Below are 20,304 nucleotides of genomic sequence, written 5' to 3' on the forward strand. Positions count from 1 at the left end.
TGAAGCAAAATCCTGCATTAGAGGATACAACAAATTGTACCATATTTTATCAGAATTTGCGTCAAAGCAACCCAATTCCTGATGGAAAAATAAAAATAAGTCATGTAAAAAAATGTTTGTTTGGGCTTTTAGGATATTGATAGGAACTTTTTTTGAATTCAGTTCATGGGAATGCACGTTCCTCAGCTGCGAAGCTTGATTTTCAAATTTTAAATGAGGACTAAATCCAAAACAAATCTCAACAAACCTGTTTTGTTTTGCTTTGCCTGCTATGAGTCAATATAATGTAAAATGCCAAAACACTTTTTGCCCTCCTGGGTGGAAATGGCAGAAGATCCTAGATTCACTTGGAATGCAGCACAAGCTTTCTAAAAGACCACAAACCATTCTAAGTATTCCAGGTATGCACCAAAATCTGCATTCACTGTACATTGCAAAAACCACGTGCAGAGCATGAAAATTTAAATTAATGCGTACTTAAGATAATTCTGGAAACTAACTGGGGATCAATTCTTAACTAAGTTGAGAACATTATTTAATCCAACTAAAGCAGTGTTTACCTCTGGACTTTAGGTGTGGATATAAACAGCATTACTTTTCTTCACAGACTATTCTCCAGATTTTATACACAATCTCACCTGGTCACACTCATTAAATCAAAACAGAATTAACAAGACATTTACAGAATGCAGAACTATGTAGAGCATGGTTTGGAGTACAAGGAAATTGTCTATTCACAATATTTTGCTTAGAAAACTTTCATCCATTATATAAACCACTGTAAATACACTGAGGACAAAATATTGCAAATGATTAATAAACTTAAATTATGCACTGTATTTGCTGTGTGTACCTTTTATATTTCTATTGAATGTGGACACATATGTTATAGAACATTTATATTAGAGTCTTCAAAACCTGGGGGTATACTCTGTTTATCCTAACCACAGGACAGAAGGTAAAATTCAGCTAAATTTATGTGAGACATTCCTACTTGGCTTGGTAAGGAAAGGCTAAGCAGAACTGAACTGGTACCACCCATGTCCTCTTTTGAAACATTCTATAATCTACTCCTACTTTTCCACTTTGCTGTGAAATCAGCGTAGTCTGCATTGAACACCTACTTAGTAAAGCTACTTAAATTACTTCGAAGGACAGTCTTCAGCAAAGTACAGGGAGAAATAAGTATGTTTAAGGGCTTAAAGCTCTGTGAATGAGCATTTTTTAAGCATCTCTTACAGATTCTTACCAGCTCTTGCGTATCTTCTGCTAATGGCAAAAACGTAGCTTCCAAAATAGCAATTTGATCAGTGCTGAGCTTCTGCCACAAACTAATCAGCATAATCACCAGATGGGTGGCACTTTTCAACTTTGCAAATGCCTGGAACATGTTGGCCTGATTTTCTTCTGCTGCATCTGCTAGAGCTATTACCTGCAAAAATTACAAACATCTGTTAAATATAATTTTACCATCCGTGAACACTCAACACTGAAATTACCTTTGGCACAAACTTGTTTCCCTTTAGAAGATCCTGAGGAATTCAGTTTTCCATAAACACAAACCACAGAGTATTAAATGAGTTATCATTTATCTAGATTTTTCTTCTGCATACCCAAGGCAATTTCAAGTCCATATGGCAACAGGATTAATCCATCTAGTACAATAAGTGTAGAATGCATTTTGTTTAGAGCATATTTTTAAGGCATTCCTGAAATTTATCCCCATCATATCACATAATACGTGACAACAAACTAACTTTCAGGTTTATATCACACACTTATCTCCATATGACCAGGAAACCTACTGTATTAATCAAAAACAACACATTGATTTTATGCTATTAAAAAGACAGCATATAATTATTTCCATTGGAACACAGCTGCCATCTGTTATTTTATTAAATCTCATGTCTCTCCATGTTTTGCCCTAGTCTCTTCAGCTTTTATGCCAAAATGTAAACATTATGGATCACGTATATGAAGGCAATATCACTTCAAGTGCCAGACATTATGAAAGAATATTCAAAATAAAATAAAAGTAACAGATTCACTTTGTCTAATACTGTAAGAGTTTTGCTGAGTACTTCAAGATGGGGAAAACCAGAAAAGCTACTATATGATACTCTACTCGGTTCAGAAAGAACTTGTCATTGTATACAATACTGTCCACTCACATCATTGAAAAAAAATGTATTACAAAAAATATTGCTATTAACGTCTTAATTCTTGAAATAGAATGTTTAGATATTTTCCACCTCTGGTGAAAAGAGAGGATGACAGTGATTTCAATAAGCAATTGCTGTAATGTCAATACGACAAAAGACTCCACAGTATTTGCACTGGAGTATTTCAAGTAAAGGAAAGGTATACAGGTTATGGGTTCATCCTGGGGGAGCACAACTTAGAAGAGCTGTTCTCAGGAGTGCCATTACATCTCCATGCTACCCAAACAACACTTGGTTTACAGAAGCGTTGATTATCTGATTGTTATTTAAATCAACACAAAACACCTCTCCCAATCACTTTCTGTTTATTTATCTTCAAGACAGGGTAATAAGTGTTTGACTAGAGTTGCGAAAAGCCTCACAGAAATGCAGTTAAGTGTAATTAGTATTACACTTAGAATTAGAATTTACAAAGTACAACTTGCAGAGCCTGATCCATTAACATTTTGGCAACAGCAGGAAAACGAAAATACTATATGATGCATCTTCAGCAGGGAAAGAGAGCCAACCAGCTGTTAGCATTTGGTGGAGGAAAACTATTTTTAATCTGCAATGCTGGCATTAGAGATGTATGTGTGTTCCCTCCAAGCTCCCATGTGACTGGGAAGATAAAGAAAACAGAATTTTAGGGAACTATAAATATGAAACATTTCAAACAAAATGTGTTGATAGCTTTTGTTTTAGATTTTAAAATGTAATCTTTCCAAATAAAGCAGAGAACCCACAGGACACCCATGAGTCCAAACACTACATAAATCTGAGCCAAGTAACAAAATAAACAAATTAAAAAACCCCCAGCTAACCACGTGAAGGAGAACCTAGAAATTAATCCCAAGCAGTGAAAACCAACATAACAAACTTTGGTCAAAGAATAGTAATGATATCACTGACATGTCACCTGATGCATTTGTGTTGGCATTCAATTTGCTCTGACCAAAGCCTTGATGCTTTCTACACATTTCATGTTCTACAAAAGGTTAAGTTCCACATCGCAGTACTTTCCAAGAGTTATGGGTGACAAAGCCACCTGATAAGCAGCACACTATGTAGCAACCTACATCAGATGTCTCTGACCCATGTAACCAGTAATTCTATGCATCATACAGCTTCATCTTTCTGAGACAAGCAACAACAGTAAAATCATCCTCAGTCTAACAGAGACCTTCAAATATCTAATCTCCTTTCCTGTCCAACATACAACTGAAAATTTGGGAAGAACAATGAATGAAGATGAATTTAACATGCTGATGAGGTATGCTCATTCACAGGTATGCTTCCTATAATGTCATCACCAATTGGGATAGTACAATTCAGAATTCCTGGCAAGCTACCTGACCCTATCATGGATAATGCTCAGACCATAATAATTTTGCTGAAGATCCAGGCAAATAGAGTTACCCTTGTGTGACAACTACCCGAACCCCACTTACACAGCAAAGGCTACTTTCTAGAGTCATTCATAAATTCCCAGGTGATTTCTCACTCTGCGCTATATTTCAACTGGCACTCTCCTACATACTTCAGAAATGCAAATAGCATAAAGAGAAGTAACTGACATGGCCTTTTACCTTATGAAGCCTTCAATTTAGGATAGGTTTTTCTTCCCATTTTATAACCATGATCAAAGGAGATGCTCACCTTTTCACAGGCTCTAGGTGTAAAACAAATATCCCAGTACTCCCAAACAATGCCTGATGCACCAAGTCCATAACTTATTTTGAAAGCAGTTTCATAAAAACCCTTAACAACTATTTAAAGTTGTTCTTTGGCACAAAATTCTACAGCTCTCATGCACAATAATATAAGGAAAATTCTATAAAAGTGGTAGACCTAGTTTCTAAAGGAGAAGCGCAGTCTTTAAGCATTGCATGTCACTGAAACATAGTAATTAAATCTTCAGATAACTGCATATATACAAGTTCTACTTTACACTTGCAGAAAAAACAAGGAGGGGGGAAAAAACACTTCTAAGTACTAATTATTCTGTTAACAGATTAAGTGACCCAATATAGCTTTCTGAGATCTGGAATATCCAGGACACAGGACAATACAATATGAATTACTACACTATAATGTAGGCACACACAGACATAGTAATTTTAAAAAAGCCTCAAGACTAAAGATTCCTTAACAATACATGGTTACATGGTAAATACTTGATAGGAGGAGGAAAAAAAGGAAAATCTTTTCTCATGAAGTAAAATTACTCTAAAAATCTCCCAGGACATGAGCTAAAAAATTTAGAAGTATTCTGGGGCTCTTCATTCAAACCCTTGCAAAATTTAGGAATTAGTAAGTTTTAACAACTTGACATTCATATTTTTAATCATTTTATTTTCACCTGAACATCTATATTTATATTTTGTAATATTTGAGGAACATAAAGAATCTGTACCCTTTGCAATCTGAGATCCTATTCTCTTCAGACTCAGTCATTTCTCCATAATTTCCCAATTTTGTTTTCAGTTCTCAGAGTAGCTGTTTAATCTCTTTAATATCTTTTTTATCATCTTTCTAAATAGATATAAAATCTTATAAAAAAAGAAAACCTCTCCCTGTCTCACTTTTTCACAGGATAGGTAGGAAAATACATTGCAACTGACAGTCTCAAATGTAGCTTACATACAAATATTTTAGACCAACTGGAAACTATTAAGTAAAAAGTCCATCTATATTGTGTAAGACCTATCATTGCCTACTTAACATTTTTCTTTGTCCTTCTTTAATATCACAAAGCTTTCAAACAAAGAAAACTAAAAATAAGATTTTCAAACTATCTTTCTAAAATTTATGAAAGAAAGGAAATTATCTGATGCAGGAAATATTTAAGAGATACTGAAATAGTGTGGAAGTACAATATTTAACATATATTTTTATAACTGATCAAAACTTGCTTTTAAATTATATTATTTTAATTTTTTTTCTGAACAGACTCCTAGTCTGCTCCACTACATGCAGCTACAGAAAACTAAAGGTCAGTTAAGTTACTATGAAAGCATATTGTAAAAAAAAAAATAAGGAATTACTCTCTAAACAAAGATAATGTTTAAGATTTTTAATAAATTTCATATTCACAGCTACAATGGTAGAGCTGAAATCCAGATTTTTTTTTAATAAGCTTGAGAACTTCAGACCCCAACACTATTACAAAGATTTGACTTCAAAAATTTCCAAGCATAGAACACTTCTCAATGATTTCAGCCCGAAGTGTTTAAGCAGAAAGATGTCTCTCCATGCTCATTTCATTGCTAAGTAGGTCTTGTAAGATGTCAAGCATGTGAAAACTGTAAACTAATGCTGATGCAAGTTTTAAAGCCAGTCAGAGCTCTCCATCATTAGTGGTAATGTAGGATATTTTAAGAGCATTGTTTAACATCCAGCAATGACTTCAAAATTAGTTATGCCTTTTGAAAAAAGGCTTGCAACATAGCCCACTTTTGTACATGCAGACAAATTTCTTGAGGCAATAATAACCGTAATAATGACTCTCCCAGGCTTATTCTAATAATACCAAAAAAAAAATACTAATACAATTCCAAAAATACAAAACACTTTCTTTTTAGCTGGATAGGAAGTTGAAGAAAACTTTGAAAAAGTGAAGGGCAAGAAAGGAACATGAAGTTCCAGGGAGCTTCCTTTGTGTTGGCAGTATATTTTCTTGGAGTCCCTAACACCATTGGGACTAAAATCTCTGCACGAGTTTATGCCATATCCTAAAATGGAGAACAGGAAAAGTGACAGATAATATGCTTTTCTTTTTTTGTTTAAACAGAAGAAGGAAAAAAACTATTCACAACTGGTAAAAAAATAGCCAACTAGTCTTACTGTCATCTAGTTCTAATAAATTGGGTTCAGCTTCCAGAATTTTGAAGTAACTTTATTTTTAGCAGAAATGAAGTATGAAGAAACAGAATTTTGGTATTTAAGGAATAGATAATCTCTTTACATATCATCCATAGCACTTATGAGCAACTCTAGTATGAAAATTTTGTTACAATAAGAAAGATAACACTGTAAATTTAATTATTCTGAAATGAACACAGGGATGATGAAGCTCACAGGTCTCTTCTGGCAATTATTTTTACAGAATAATTTATTGCAAGAAAGTTAAGTGATCCAACCCCTTTCAACTATTTTTAAGCAGAATTAATCTTCATAAAGCAGAATGTTAATGAATATAAAGCAGGACGAAATGGAGACCTGAGAAATGCTAATTATGGCTTCTTCATTGCTATTGACACAGGGCATTTACTACTAGTCTCAACTCAGTTGCCGAACCTAAAACAAGATGTAATAATTTTTTGTGTGGTTTTAGGAAGCCTCCATCACATATCTTAAATCACATAGGATGTGTGAGAATTTGAAGTCAAATATGTTTTTCTTACAAGCCCCTTTTTTTACGTCAATATATAATATTCTTAATACTGTTACTCTAGGAGTAAACTTTTTGTGCTTTTAAACAGGCAAGTCTCAAAGTAGTTTCCAAGACAGAGAAATCGTGATTAGCAGCCTGATTCCCTGTGCAGACCATCTCACTCAACAGCCATTGTGCACAGAGCTTTTGACAGGTGACTAAAGTTTTATGGAATGCGGGCAGAGATATCCATGTCAGAGGGCGATCTTTATCGAACACTCTGTCACCAGGAAGAATAACCATGTCCCTGTCACAAGGGAGCACTTCTAAAACGCCATGGTGTTCCCACAGCGCAGCAGTGGCGATGTGAGAGCGCATGTTGGGATTAAGTACCACAGGCCACAATTATCTGACCCTTATGAGAATGTCTCAGCTTGTGCTAACCATGACTGCATCTCTTTAAATTGTAGCACAGGACCACCATGATGACAACAAAGCATCAATTCAGTAGACGCCAAATACTCAACTTTCAAGTGAAGCTCAACATGGCCTTGATGAGAGAAGACAGCAGAGACAAAAGACATGGCAACATAACGACCCATGCTTTATCTGGATGCACACAGCTACCTCCTGAAAATCTACTGCCTCACTTGATGAACATGAAATTCACACAAGCAATTACTATAGCAGTCTGACCCTCTGGAAACAAGAAGAGTTAGATTAAGAAAATACTGAGGGCTGTCAGGAAAGCTGTGTGTGGTTTTGTTTTCTTCTGTTGCTTCCAAGACAGAATTATCACTAACAGCTCTACTGCACCTTTCTAAATTGGATTTTGCCACAAAGCAATACTGTCTACAAGCAAAACAAAGGCTGCACATTTTGATGACAGTCAACTCAAACATTTATAAGGGCCAAATGTATGCACTGTTTACATTCAGAACCCTCTTTTGAAACTTCACAAGTTTCAAAGCTGTGTCTTACACGAAACCAAAGTGGGAGTGGATTATTGCCACAGAGAATCATGCTGCATCATTTATTTTAATTCTTTCATTTTAGGAACTAGTGACAATGATGTCAGCAAGAAAATCTTTGGGGATAAAGTAAATATACTTTCAGCTATACGGCAGCATACTAGTATGAATATGGTCCGTTCAAAAGGAAAAAATATCTCCAGCTTTTTAATTTTTCCTCTTTAGAATACTTAATGATAAAATAAGCTTCTTCTTCAGAAGTCTCTCTCTCCAGCTTTTATCTACACCATTATAGTCTGAATAGAATTATTTTTGAAAGTTACTGCAAAATATTTAGTGGGTTTAGAACCTCAGAAACCTGAGTGCATTATCCAAGAGTACTTGATTACTAACACATTTAATCCCAAATTAAAACCCTGATAGATCAATGTCACCCTGCCTGTTCCATAGAATTTTCTATTTTGTCTGTACTAAGTATATAAACAACCTTTCCAGTAAAATCCAAGCATGAAGACCACCTGGTTAGCTCTACTTTAAATCAGTACATTCTAATTAAAGCAAGAAATTCATATTCCTTTTGATTCTAAACATGCAGCTCTTCATGTGCATAAATCAATTTTAATTTTTTTTCTATCTTAGCAACACTAATGTAGTGGCAAAAACTTGCTTGCTCCCATCTCTGTTGCCAGTTTACTGCTTATTTAAACACATCTTTATACTGCTGCCCATCCTTAACTGAGCTTCTTTGTGTAAAGCCATGGGAACAGAAATGAGGAATTTCTTTTGTCTCTGATGCCCCATCTGCAGTAAGCATTACAGTTAAGGTTATTTTAACTCAATTAATATATTTACCTATATTAGTCTCTTTTTTCATATGTTATTGGCTTTTTGTGTTTGGTTGGGGTTTTTTTAAGGGTTTACCATTTTAGAGATACCAGATGAATTAATATGGTCAGTAATAACCATACAAAGATGATTATTTAAATACTTGACACCTCCTGTCAATGGCCTATCCACAGGTAAAGACTGAAAGCAGTTTTGCATGACAGAAATTGCAACAGTGAGTAAAAGTAACCAATTCTTATTTGGTACAACTATTAAATAGCAAGATGTAGGGGAAAAAATCTTGAAATTAGGCTACAAACATGTTCCAAAATATATAAGATACTTTGCAATACATTTTAAAATAAATTCTACATTACAAAATCCAAATTTAAAAGTGGAGTAATAAAATTAGTAGCTTATTCAAGTGAAGTAACATCTGTTACAAATTACATCAAACCCAAGAACACCGTGAGTTACAATGAATCCTTTACTTAACCCTTCAAAACAGAAGTTCTATTTAGGCAAAGGGATGTGCTAAATAGAACACAGATATGTCACAGAATTTGTGATAGTCAATGAATGTTGGAGACAGAGTTTCATTGTGAAGCTGTGGTTGAATTGGCAGCAATGTATATAAAATACAGCCAAACATGAGCTAAATGGAGACAGAGAGGTGGAGAGCTTGGTCTGTATCACCAAATACATGGCATTATGTAATGATGACCAAAAAAACTTTACAATAAAAGAAAAAAAATTTAAACAGTTGAAGTTGCATGCTTCAACTGTATGTTTAAATAAGCTTTGGACCTAAACAACCAGTTTAAAAAACAGGAGATTCAACCTGAAAATTTTTAATTGCCTATCAGTGCAATTAAATTGCAGATGACCAAGAAATCAAGACATCAGATTGTGCTTCTGCAAAAATTAATGTACAGTGAAGTCCTATAGGTTAAATTAAGGATTCATTAACTCCAGTGGGAGCACTGCATCATTCAGTAAAGGCAGGATTTCATCCTGTCAAAGACCACTACTCTCACTATCATCAGTCATGAACACCTAGTGGGGGAAAAAAAACATTTGCAGCATGTTAGATATCACATAATGAGAGTAGTTTTAGAAATCTAGAATAAATCCACAAATTATTGCTTCCCAGAAAGTACACTGTAAAACACATTTCATAGCTATATCTTATTGTAATAATGAAAAACAATAACGTGTTGACAAATACATCTTGAAAAGAGTAATAAAAACAAATCCAAATAAAACATAATATAGATATTCTCCCCTCTGTATAAATGAACACAAAGCTATTCCACCAAATGCTCTTCTGAGACCTTTAACAATAAAAGTAACAACATCAAACAAATCAGCAAGCCAGTTGAAGATAGAGAAGTTCTAACCTGAATTCCAAGCCACTGCCAATCTCACTTGTCATTTTGGCACTTCTGCTTTATACTGAATTAACTGAAGAAAATTCCAGAACTCCACATTCAGGTGGAGCTAGTATGTAATTTTAAGTGATTAAAAAACATTGTGGTTGACTAATACAGTGTCTAAGAGTAAAAGTAAGACTAAGAATGATTAAATTAAAACTACATATTGTGGAAACAAATTCCAAACATAGAAATCAAAGAAAATGAATGGCAGGCTATTAGAAGCTCAGACTTAACTATAACACTAATTTCAGGACCTCTCTCATTAAAATTACTTTTCTATTTTGAGACACTTACAGACTTTCTCTGTTATTAGTAAAATCTTGAGAACACATGACAGTACATTTGGAAATAAAACAAGCTTCCCAAATCAAAGTGCAAAAGTCATCATACATTAATTGCTTGCTTGAATACTTTGAATTGCAAGTTTTCCATAATGTCTTCTATTCTTTTTTTACTGAAAGAGACATAACCATTTCAAAACACAGGAAATGCAAGTTTTGTAAAACTCAGTCAAAAAACACAGTCTATAAACCTTGAAGAAAATTAAGCAAAGAGATTTAAGTTCCAGTCTTAGTGGATTTACTAGGGGGAAAAAAATGTTTCAAAAGCATCATTGCATCATTTAGGAAAGTAAAAATTCATTGTTCATTCAAGGTGCTACAACAATAAATTGCACACAAAGAAAACTCTTGTTTCTCCACAGATGAAATTCAGCACAGACCACATTAATGCTTGCTTCACTACAATACCCAGCAAAAAAAACTTTTATGAACTGCATCCTACTTTATGTGACATTGAACTTCTAAGTCAACAGGTACTGCCATACAGGTATGATTATTTTCAGTGGGGTAGTTTCATTTTCTAGGGGGAAGTCAAGTATTGAAAGACCAAAAATATCCTACTGCCAAGTCACACAGCGGGCAGTCTTAACCTAATAATGAAGCAGCAAAGAGCTTATATTTTGTTTATCAAATCTCTTATGCCAATAAGGTCTAAAGTCTGCCATCTGCCTTGTGTCCCCCAACATAATCCCTGCCTGGAACCCTCGATCTACAGAAGGGAAAGGGAGAGGGAGAGGGAGAGGGAGAGGAAGGAGAAAACAAAACAAAAACAAAAAGACCACCTCAAGTAACATTACAATGTGTTCAACAGCAAATCTTCAGGTGTTGATGAAAAGAACATATATTTTTAGGTCACCAAATTAGTTGTGCTGCAGATAATGGCCAATGATACTCATTCTTTTGCACACCTGGAATTGCACCTTCTCACTTCTCAAAGTGAAGAATTAAGAAAATTATTGCCACCTGAAATACCCTGCTAATTCACAAACAAAAAAGCCTACAGGTACATAACCAGGTGCAGTTTTCTTTACCTGCACACCTGCCTTAGCCACACAATAAACTCAGACAGTGCACTCTGACAGTTACCCATAAGATTTAGAACTTAGGCAGAAATAAAAATAAAAATTAAAAAAAAAAAAAAACCAAAGTAAGAAAACATTCATTCCAAAAACTGGTTCATTTATGTTCAAAATAAGATGAGCCACAATACAATTGATTATTTTAGAGTGTAAAAATCATTTTATCTGAGGATTATTCTAATGAAGTAAGCCTGTCTCATCACAGGCTATGGGTTTGTTTCAAAAAAGTAAGTGTGCCATTATATATGCACATACATACTCACAGGAGTGAGACTTTACTATTCAGCATAATGTTCTATGTCATTCTCCTGCTGCACTTCTAAACATAGCTGAAGCTGCACTTCTAAACATAGCTGAAGCTAAATGTATTTAATTTCAAAACACAGTATTTAAGGATGCACTTATATTCTCTTAGTCTTTGATAAATGTCACAAAAATTATTCACAATTGGCAGTAACGGAAAAAGTCCTTCTCTCATGTCTTTGGAAATATGACTTTTTACCTACTTGCAGTATGACAACTACTAGTTACACTCATATCCCTCATTGTTGTTTTCTCCTTAAAATGAATGAAAATATGGAAGAGCTAGTAAACAGCATAATGAAAAACCTCCCAGTATGTTTAACACCAATTCTCTATAGAAAAAAGAGCTGTATGGCAAAGTTATCCATTTTTGACATAGCCTCACGACCTATTACCCTAGCATGCTGACAGAAAAGCAAAACAGTTCAGGCCACTTGGAGTTAAGGGGAAGAATCTCTCACTTTTTAAAAGTCTTTGGAGTCACACTCAAAAAGATTCACAGTTCAACATTACTACCTAGAAGAAAGCCATTTTAACCATGAAGGAAAATTTTGACAAATTAGCCTCCCATCAAATGCACAAGCCTTAATGCATTTAGATAACAACATTCCATGCAAACAACTGATTCTTCAACTTCTCCTTTATTCTAACAAGCAGCTGATCTTATGGAGGAGATGGGATGAGATGTACAGTCTTTTTTAAGTCCCACTAAGACTAAGATTCCCAGTGGGGCTGCTTGAGGTAGAGGAGTATAGTGTAGAGATAGCAAATGTCAGGCACAATTCAATGTCTGAAATGTGATAATTAACCTTGTAACATTCTCTAGTTTAAATCTAGAAAACTCTCCTCATTGTCTGAGCAGAAGTTTAAGGATAATTCTACTGCATATCCACTCAATTATGTAGAACAGGAAAGAGCTCACTTTTCAACACTAATATATAGTCTCATGAAAACGCACCCCACTAAATTAGTAACAAATGCTCTTACTGATTTTGGCTGAGATAGGCTTTCTGATAAGAAACAATTTTCCTTAAAAAAAAAAAAGCCTCCACTTAATTTAAACACTTTTCTTGTTCCCCTGATGTAATACATCTGAAGTTCATGCCCCAGTTCAGTCAAATCTAATAGTTTTAACTTAGTTTCAACTATTACTGGCCATAACAAGATGTATTCAAAAGGGTATTTATGTTTCCTTTATTCTATTGCATCAAAGTTAGGAAAACACATCTGGGTAGCGTACACTCTAGCCACACTGCAGACCAAAAATCCAGATGAAGGTTTTGTCTAGAGGGATGACTAAATAAGTTGGCCAAATATCAGAACAAATTCACTTTGATGTTTTCAGTTGGTGGAGCTCAGAAGCATGACCTAAGTTATACAGTTACATCCCCTGAAAGAGTAGCAACACTCTCTTCCTTTAGCATCTGTTGGGGTAGGAGAGGTGGAGGGAAAGAAGCATTTGTTATGGATGGGGGCAAAATTCAACATGGATAAAATGATAGGAACTTAAGGAAAAACATTTGTCTACTTTCACTCATATTCATGAATAGTCCATATTCATATCTTTTCTAGGACCACCTCCAGTGCCTGCTTCCACTATTACCAACAGATGCCTTGGAATCTGATTAGGAGTCCATAAAGAAAGACGGCATTTGAGACTTGCACTGCAGGTCCACACAGCTGAAATTAGACTGCATTGACAGTTTCCATGTAAGCAATTCCCTCTAAAGTGATGCTAAGCCACTTGTCAGAAGTTAATGGTGAAAATATATAAAAATAGATAAAACCTCACATGAGGTGTAGAACAAGCTTCCTGAGCTCCATTGATCATGTAAAGCATACAGCTGGCAGGTCGTTAAATGATGGGACTGGAGAGAATTACTGAGCAGCATTCATGTGGAAAGAAATACTATAGAGAACCCGCTGTGCAATGAGAATATGAACCAAACACAATGTTCTTTACTAAATGGAAAATTCCTAGGGGAATATATAAAACAAAAATAATTTCCCAAAGGAGAGAACTCCATTGCAGAGCTTATGGTTAAAGGAACTGGATGAAGAAGCGTCTGCTACCTACACGGAGCAAAGAAACTATTAGGAACAAGGAAGATAAGCACTCTTGTTTTCTTTTGGAGCAAATACAAGACCACAGCTGTTTAAAACAGAGTGAGATCCACAAAGACAAACTGTAAGATGAGGTGGCTAGTTTCCCTTCATTTCCTTTATAAAAGAGTGGAGAGACCATTACCTATTTTTAACAATAGAAGGTACCTAACTTTCAGTCTTTGACTCCAGAAGACCCTTCTTTATCTCCACTGACTACAGAGAAAATCAAACTTCCCTAGACGAAATCTGCTTTTGTGAATCTCATCCACCTATATCATAGCAAAGCATTCCCACCTTTTTCAAGGGATATCCACAGATGACCCTTAGCCATGAAGTCTGTATGAGAAATAGAATAAAAGGACATTTTCATCTCATCAGAGACAATCAATTCATTATCAATAAATACTGATAATAATGTCTTTCCCTTAACTTAATTCAAATGATCAACAGATTGTAAGTAAGATGTTGCTGTATTTGATTCTTTCAGTACAGATGTATTCTTGTGCCTCACAACACTGTATCAGGACCCCTTAAACAGCATGGAGGAGGAGATCTTAGCTTTCTTCTTCCCTAAAAACAGCTATAAAGGTTGTAGGAGATTACAAATTTTAATTTTTATACCAGCTACCCTTAATACTGCATTTATAGGCATGAGTTAGTGATCATCCCTCAAGTGATAATGAGATAAACTAATATCAATGTTTTTGCAACACATATGCTTATGAATGGCATTTTCCCCCAGTTTTCACAATATTCCAAAACAAAAACAAAAAACAGAAAACAGTCAATTTCATGTGGTGAGAACAATTTTTTAGATTTCATTAAAACTGACATACAGAATCCAGGGGAACATTTGGAACTTAACACTGCACTGAGTATTGAAGGATCTTGTTTGAATTTTTTATATCTACCAATTTAAAAAGCATAGTAACCAATTTTGTAGGTTGGATAGCCCTAATTTCCTGCACACAGTTTGTTAATTCTACTTGAGAAGCATTCCCAGCATTTCACTATCATTGGGAGTTATTTCCACTATTTCCTATAGGGAGGTCTTTCAGTTAAAAGCACAGATTCTTTCTCACAGCACTCACATGGATAACTCTACATGCACTGAACTTTCCCTAAGTATCAGTTTGACTCTCTGCACACTCTGTTGACAAAGCTTTAACTACCACTTTACAGATATGCTGTACATTACAGTCTGTATGTCACTTGGCTGGTTAGCATCACACATCTCAGTAGAATGACTGAACTACCCACATACAGAGCTGTGGTGGAGGAAATAGTTTAAAAAAATACATTAAAAACCTGCATCCCTAAGTTACTTGTTTCTGAAAATATTATTCAACTTCAAAAAAGTTGGATTTGGATGATCTATATGGATCCCTTCCAACTCAGGATATTCTATGAAAGGTATATATCCTGCAAGCAGCTTTCATTGCTTTTTCCTGGAGTAAAAAATAAAGCTCTTCCCAAGACCATTACTTGGCACTACTCTAAGCCTTCTTAAAACAAGGGAATAGAGCAATGACTATATCACACCACTTATCAGTCCTCCTGTTCTGCAAACTGAAGACACTCCTCAATAATTACTTAGGCTCAAGCACAAAACTATCCACAATATTGTTAGGTTCCGTTTTCTACAACTCCTGTTTGACTGGAGCAACCAGTCTCTTCTGTAAATTACTACAGAAGTCTACCCTTCTTTCCTTTATCCATTTCTCTTCAATATACCCTGAAAGGACAATAGGTGTCTTGAGGTGCATACACATCAAGGCATGAATTCTCAGAGTCAGATCTTCACATGACAGCAAAATTAACAAAGGAGAATAGAAATAAGCTCAAAGCATGCTACATACTGGTATTCACCACAACTTTTTCCTTACATACAGCAGCACAATATTAAAGACATAAAATTACCAACATTTTGCTATATTTTGAATAGTAACACATACTGCTGAAAAAGCAGCCAGAAAAGAGGTCCACAGAGAAATTAACTACAAACATTTCAGTTCCCTTAAGAAATTTTTTTAGTTCTCTTAAGAAAAACTGGGTTTTGATTCATTATCTATACAGCCCAAAATCTAATTAATTCTGTCTATAAGCATCTAAAGTTTTACCTGAAAACTGGTAACAGTATTTTTTTCTCTTGAAACAAACCATTCCAACATAAGTCTATCCTTCTATTTAAAAGTCAAAGTACAGCTTAAAAACAATCAACATATACCTAAAGCAAACAAGTGTCCTTTATTTGGGGCTCCATTATTTTCCTTTTTTTTGTGCTATTCCTAGTATTACAAAAACCTACAGGTAAAGAGTAATTTGTGATGGAGGAACAGTTTTTTTAGACCACTGCAAAATAGTTATTCTCTGTCTGAACCTGAAGTTTTATCACAGATACCTGTACACTGAATCCATATAGCAAGCAGATTTTGAAACACAATTGTCAAATATTGTAGCTCTGACTACACACCTGTACTATAAAACACATTAGTATTAACAAGGAAGACTCAAAAACTACAGTTTAGAATATACCTCACATACCTGGGGTAGCTTAGGGTGTCACAGAGCTTACAAGCCAAGTTATGCAGAAGGCAGCCTAAATGTTTATTAGATAGTTATTGCTTCAGAAAATCTCACTGATGTGGCTGCCTTTACTTGGGGGGGGAAAACATCACTGTAACCTGGTCTTCTACTATGATCTGAGCACTTTAAAATTAACTGAAATAAATTCAATATATATATGCAGGTCAAATTTCTTAGTCTCCTTTTTGTCAACAAGTCTAAGAACATAGGTTTTTGCTACACAGTTGTTCTATAGTAATTCTGTTTTTTAAAAAGTAAACATTGACCAGTTATAAAACATAAAATTGACTCTATTTTAATGAAACCAGAAAAGAAAGCTTTGTCACTGACTTCAGCATAAGATATTATACGTGGAAAAAATCAAATGCAGAATGTAAGCAAGCTAGAAAAATACATTTTTCCCAATAGATAATCCTAATTCTTAATATAAAATTATATTTGTGTAAAATATACAAATACATTAAATCTGCATAAATCTTAATATATAATTGTATTCTTAAAATGCAGTTTTCTGTGTATGGAGGAAACATGTTCAGCTGCTATTGGTCATAACAATCTTCACAGAAACAGAAAAACTGAAACAAACTGAAGCAAAAAGTAACCCTGATGCAATAATTCACTTGAAAAAAAAAGTAGCTCTCTATTAAATAAAATAAATCTTTCTCTCAAACTTAATATTCAGCATTTTCAACATTCAAAGATCACTACCACTATCAGGAGATACTATCAAAGTACTGATGGACAAAATCCCTTTCGAAATGGCAAGGGGTACTTCTGTCAGTAATTATCCCTGCTAATTGAAAACTGCCCTCTTTCATTTAGTCTTTTCTAGTGAGTGCTCGTCTTATCTGTTCTTTTCCGAGCGATATTGGCCAGTGCCTCTCTCAATTCACCTGCTCCTCCATTAAAGAGCCTTACCCCTCCATAACTACTTGTTCTCTTTTCAAATATCTTCCAGTTTGCATCAAGATTCATCTGGGTATTTCTCAATTTATTTCTTTATTATCAATCTATGAAAATATTGCAAAGGATTTTTTTTTTTGGTCACTTGATATAACTGGTGGATGAGTTAGGAGCATATCTTATTTATGACAGGACATCAAGATATTTTTTTCTTTCAGCTTTGATGATGATGTTTCACAGCTGACATACAAACATATTTTAGAAAAAATATATTATCTGAATCTGTAATCCATCTACAGGTCTTTGAAAAGCAATATAGTTTTTTTTTCCCCCTTCTCCTTTATTTTCAGGTACTTGCAATTATCCCTATCCTTTTGCAGTGATTTTGCAAAGTAATATCCAGAAAAAACAGTAGAAATGGGAGACAAACTATATGGAATAACAACAATCCTGAACATATAGTTTTTTCCTTAACCATGGCAGAATAAAACTCAATAAGAAGTAAATTAATTTATTAATAATTCAAACTAAACACATAATAAAAGAAGAGAAATAAAAATTTTGTATCTTTCCATATAGTTGTATCAACTATTACTGGTTATATTATACTCCTAAATAATTTTCTAACACAATTCCATTTCAGCCATTCCATTATTTTATTAATGATTAATGTCATGCCAATATCCTTACATTAATCTCAGTCTTCATCTAATTTATTTGAATATCAGCTTTACCAAGTTCTCTGGAAATGCCCTCCTCTGTCACTTCTTATTCACCTTCTCTGTACACAGAATTCTCTGTCAAAACTTTTAAAGTTCTTAAACATGAGTTAAATTCTTACAGAGGATTTTAAAATATTTACAGTAATGTTTAATATTCTCCTTAGTAATTTGTGAAAACTATTAAATCATTTGATCAGAACAAAAACTTCTCCCTTTAGATCAGTGAAAAATACATAATAAACATTTCTCTTCTATGTCACATCATTGCTGAAAAGAACCCCAAACAATAAAGTAACACTTCTAATGAATGTACCAGTTTCAGGTAACTGAAACTCAACAGATTCTGAAAGATTTAAACACAATATAACATTCTAACATTCCTGTTTGCGCAATGACTCCCTCCCTCATACCAACCCTTATACATGCATTTCAAAACCAATCTGAAGAAAGCTTTAGGAAAAATATGCTATTAACTAATTAACTTAAATAGGCAGGGGATCAAGCAGGTTTCTTCCCTATTGTGCTGAGGTCTTTTATCCCTATCTTCTGTTCTCAACTCGACCGATACCGCTTCAAGACACACAAATTCCTTTGCAGGAAAGAAAACTCACACCTGCACTAAATGTATCCTTAGAGCTTTTTCCTTAACTTTTGTCACAAATTTAACTACAACAACTGAATTTCTATTTCCTTCCATTCCTCTCTGCTTCCAAAACATCTGATGCCATAAGTTCAGTAAGCAAAATAACAGCTCATTTGGTTTACGTTAACCCAATAAAGTAATTTACAATTCATTTTTTTGAGAGTTCGTTTATATACACATAAACTTCCCATTTTATTAGCAGTGTGCTCTTAGATTTCATAGGATGAAAAAAGTATCTCAGTAGGTAGACAGATCTTTTAGTATGCAAATGCATTGTGAAATGTGTTTGAAAGCATCAGTGGCATTTATAACCACAAAACTGATGTGCTGGTCAATTTGCTACAAAATAATTATACTATCAAGTACGGTCTTGGGTGGCTGTAATTAAACTTTCCATTATATTTTAAACTTCTGCTTGTACTACAAAAGCTCCATATAAAATGGAAGCATGGAAGCAGTTATGCTCCATGGTAATACAGTATTGTTTGAAAGGTGTTTGTTTCCCAGTATGGGTCAGATTTTGTTTATAAAGCACAGCCCTCTAAATTGCCTGGGACACTAGTTGCACTCAGGATTCATCACGGGAGTTATGATTTTCAGGATTCAACTACCGAAGATTCCTGGGTTTTATTCTCCACAGCTAGGGAGATTAGAGGATAGATTCATTATAGAATGGGCTATTTTGAGAGAATGAGATTTCTAATTTTCTCCATATATGGACAACACGCATATTCTATATATAATATAGAAAGGATATTTTTAGGGACACGTCTTCACTGCTGCAAACTATTCTCTTAAGAAAGTAATTAACAGTTAATTTGAGTAATTGTCAGGCAAAACATGAGACTTCTGAGTCTAGATTTATTCCTGGTAATTTTTAGGAGTTTAACAAGTAAAGAGCTTTTCTCTATATCCCAATACAATTACTTTTATTGACCTCCAAATAATTGATGATGTGATAGTAGGTACCAATATACTTGTCAAAACAAATATATTCCACATATTATCTGAACAAGATCCCTATAATTGAAAGGCTAATACATTAACCCATGGTGCCATGTACTGTGTGGGCAGGAAGACATGTATATGTTTTCACTGCATATTCACCACTTTGTTTCCAACCTTACTCTGATGGGTTGGCAGCTCATAAAACTATTTTAATGTAAAAATGCCCAGTTTTAAGAAGAAACTGGTCTCCCTAATCTTCTTCTATAATGTAGTGTTTTCATTCCAGAACTAATAGAAAAGTAAGTTAGCAAAGTCTCAAAACGTTTTTCATATCACTGCTAGAACATGGTAGCCTGAATTTTTTCTCATTCCAACATGATTCGTAATTGCTTTAGAAAGCATTAGTTGAGTGGTCTTTAATCCGAATCATTAATCTGGATAATGTTAACATTGGTTTGCTATATTTTCTCAGTCTTAACTCCATCTCTTTTTAATAAAGGTATGCTTTGGTTTTGCCTCAGATCACTTAATTATCATACAGTATAGTGCCAAGAATTAAGGGAATTTTAACTTCATTTCTGTAAATGGTATCAGCTTATTGAAATTTTTGCATGCAAGCTTAATTAAAACACGATGGCAAACAAAGGATAAATTAATTTAAAAAGTGAATATAAAACATACCCTAGGTATAAAGCACAACTGTGCATCACTATAGGCTATATGCCAAAGTACAACTCCTCATCAGGTTATGTCAGTGTCCAGCAAAGTGTTTTGCAAATAGGTCAGAATCTGCACAAGTCCTTGGAAAAAGTTGTGAACATAAAGGACAATTTTACAAGCAACAGTCCTCCACACCCAGGAG

The 20,304-nt window shown here is 34.4% G+C and overlaps 1 protein-coding gene across 8 annotated transcripts in view; it reads right to left on the reverse strand.

Annotated features, from left to right (window-relative positions):
- BBS9 (Bardet-Biedl syndrome 9) overlaps window positions 1-20,304 on the reverse strand; it is a 282,162-nt gene that overhangs the window by 153,959 nt on the left and 107,899 nt on the right. For all 8 annotated transcript variants that reach the window (XM_068204038.1, XM_068204045.1, XM_068204028.1 and 5 more), the window contains one exon: window positions 1,250-1,432. In XM_068204038.1, coding sequence (XP_068060139.1) covers window positions 1,250-1,432 — 183 coding nt within the window. The remainder of the gene's footprint in view (window positions 1-1,249; window positions 1,433-20,304) is intronic.

Source organism: Anomalospiza imberbis, chromosome 1 (assembly GCF_031753505.1).
Source record: "Anomalospiza imberbis isolate Cuckoo-Finch-1a 21T00152 chromosome 1, ASM3175350v1, whole genome shotgun sequence".
In the NCBI taxonomy this organism is placed as follows: domain Eukaryota; kingdom Metazoa; phylum Chordata; class Aves; order Passeriformes; family Viduidae; genus Anomalospiza; species Anomalospiza imberbis.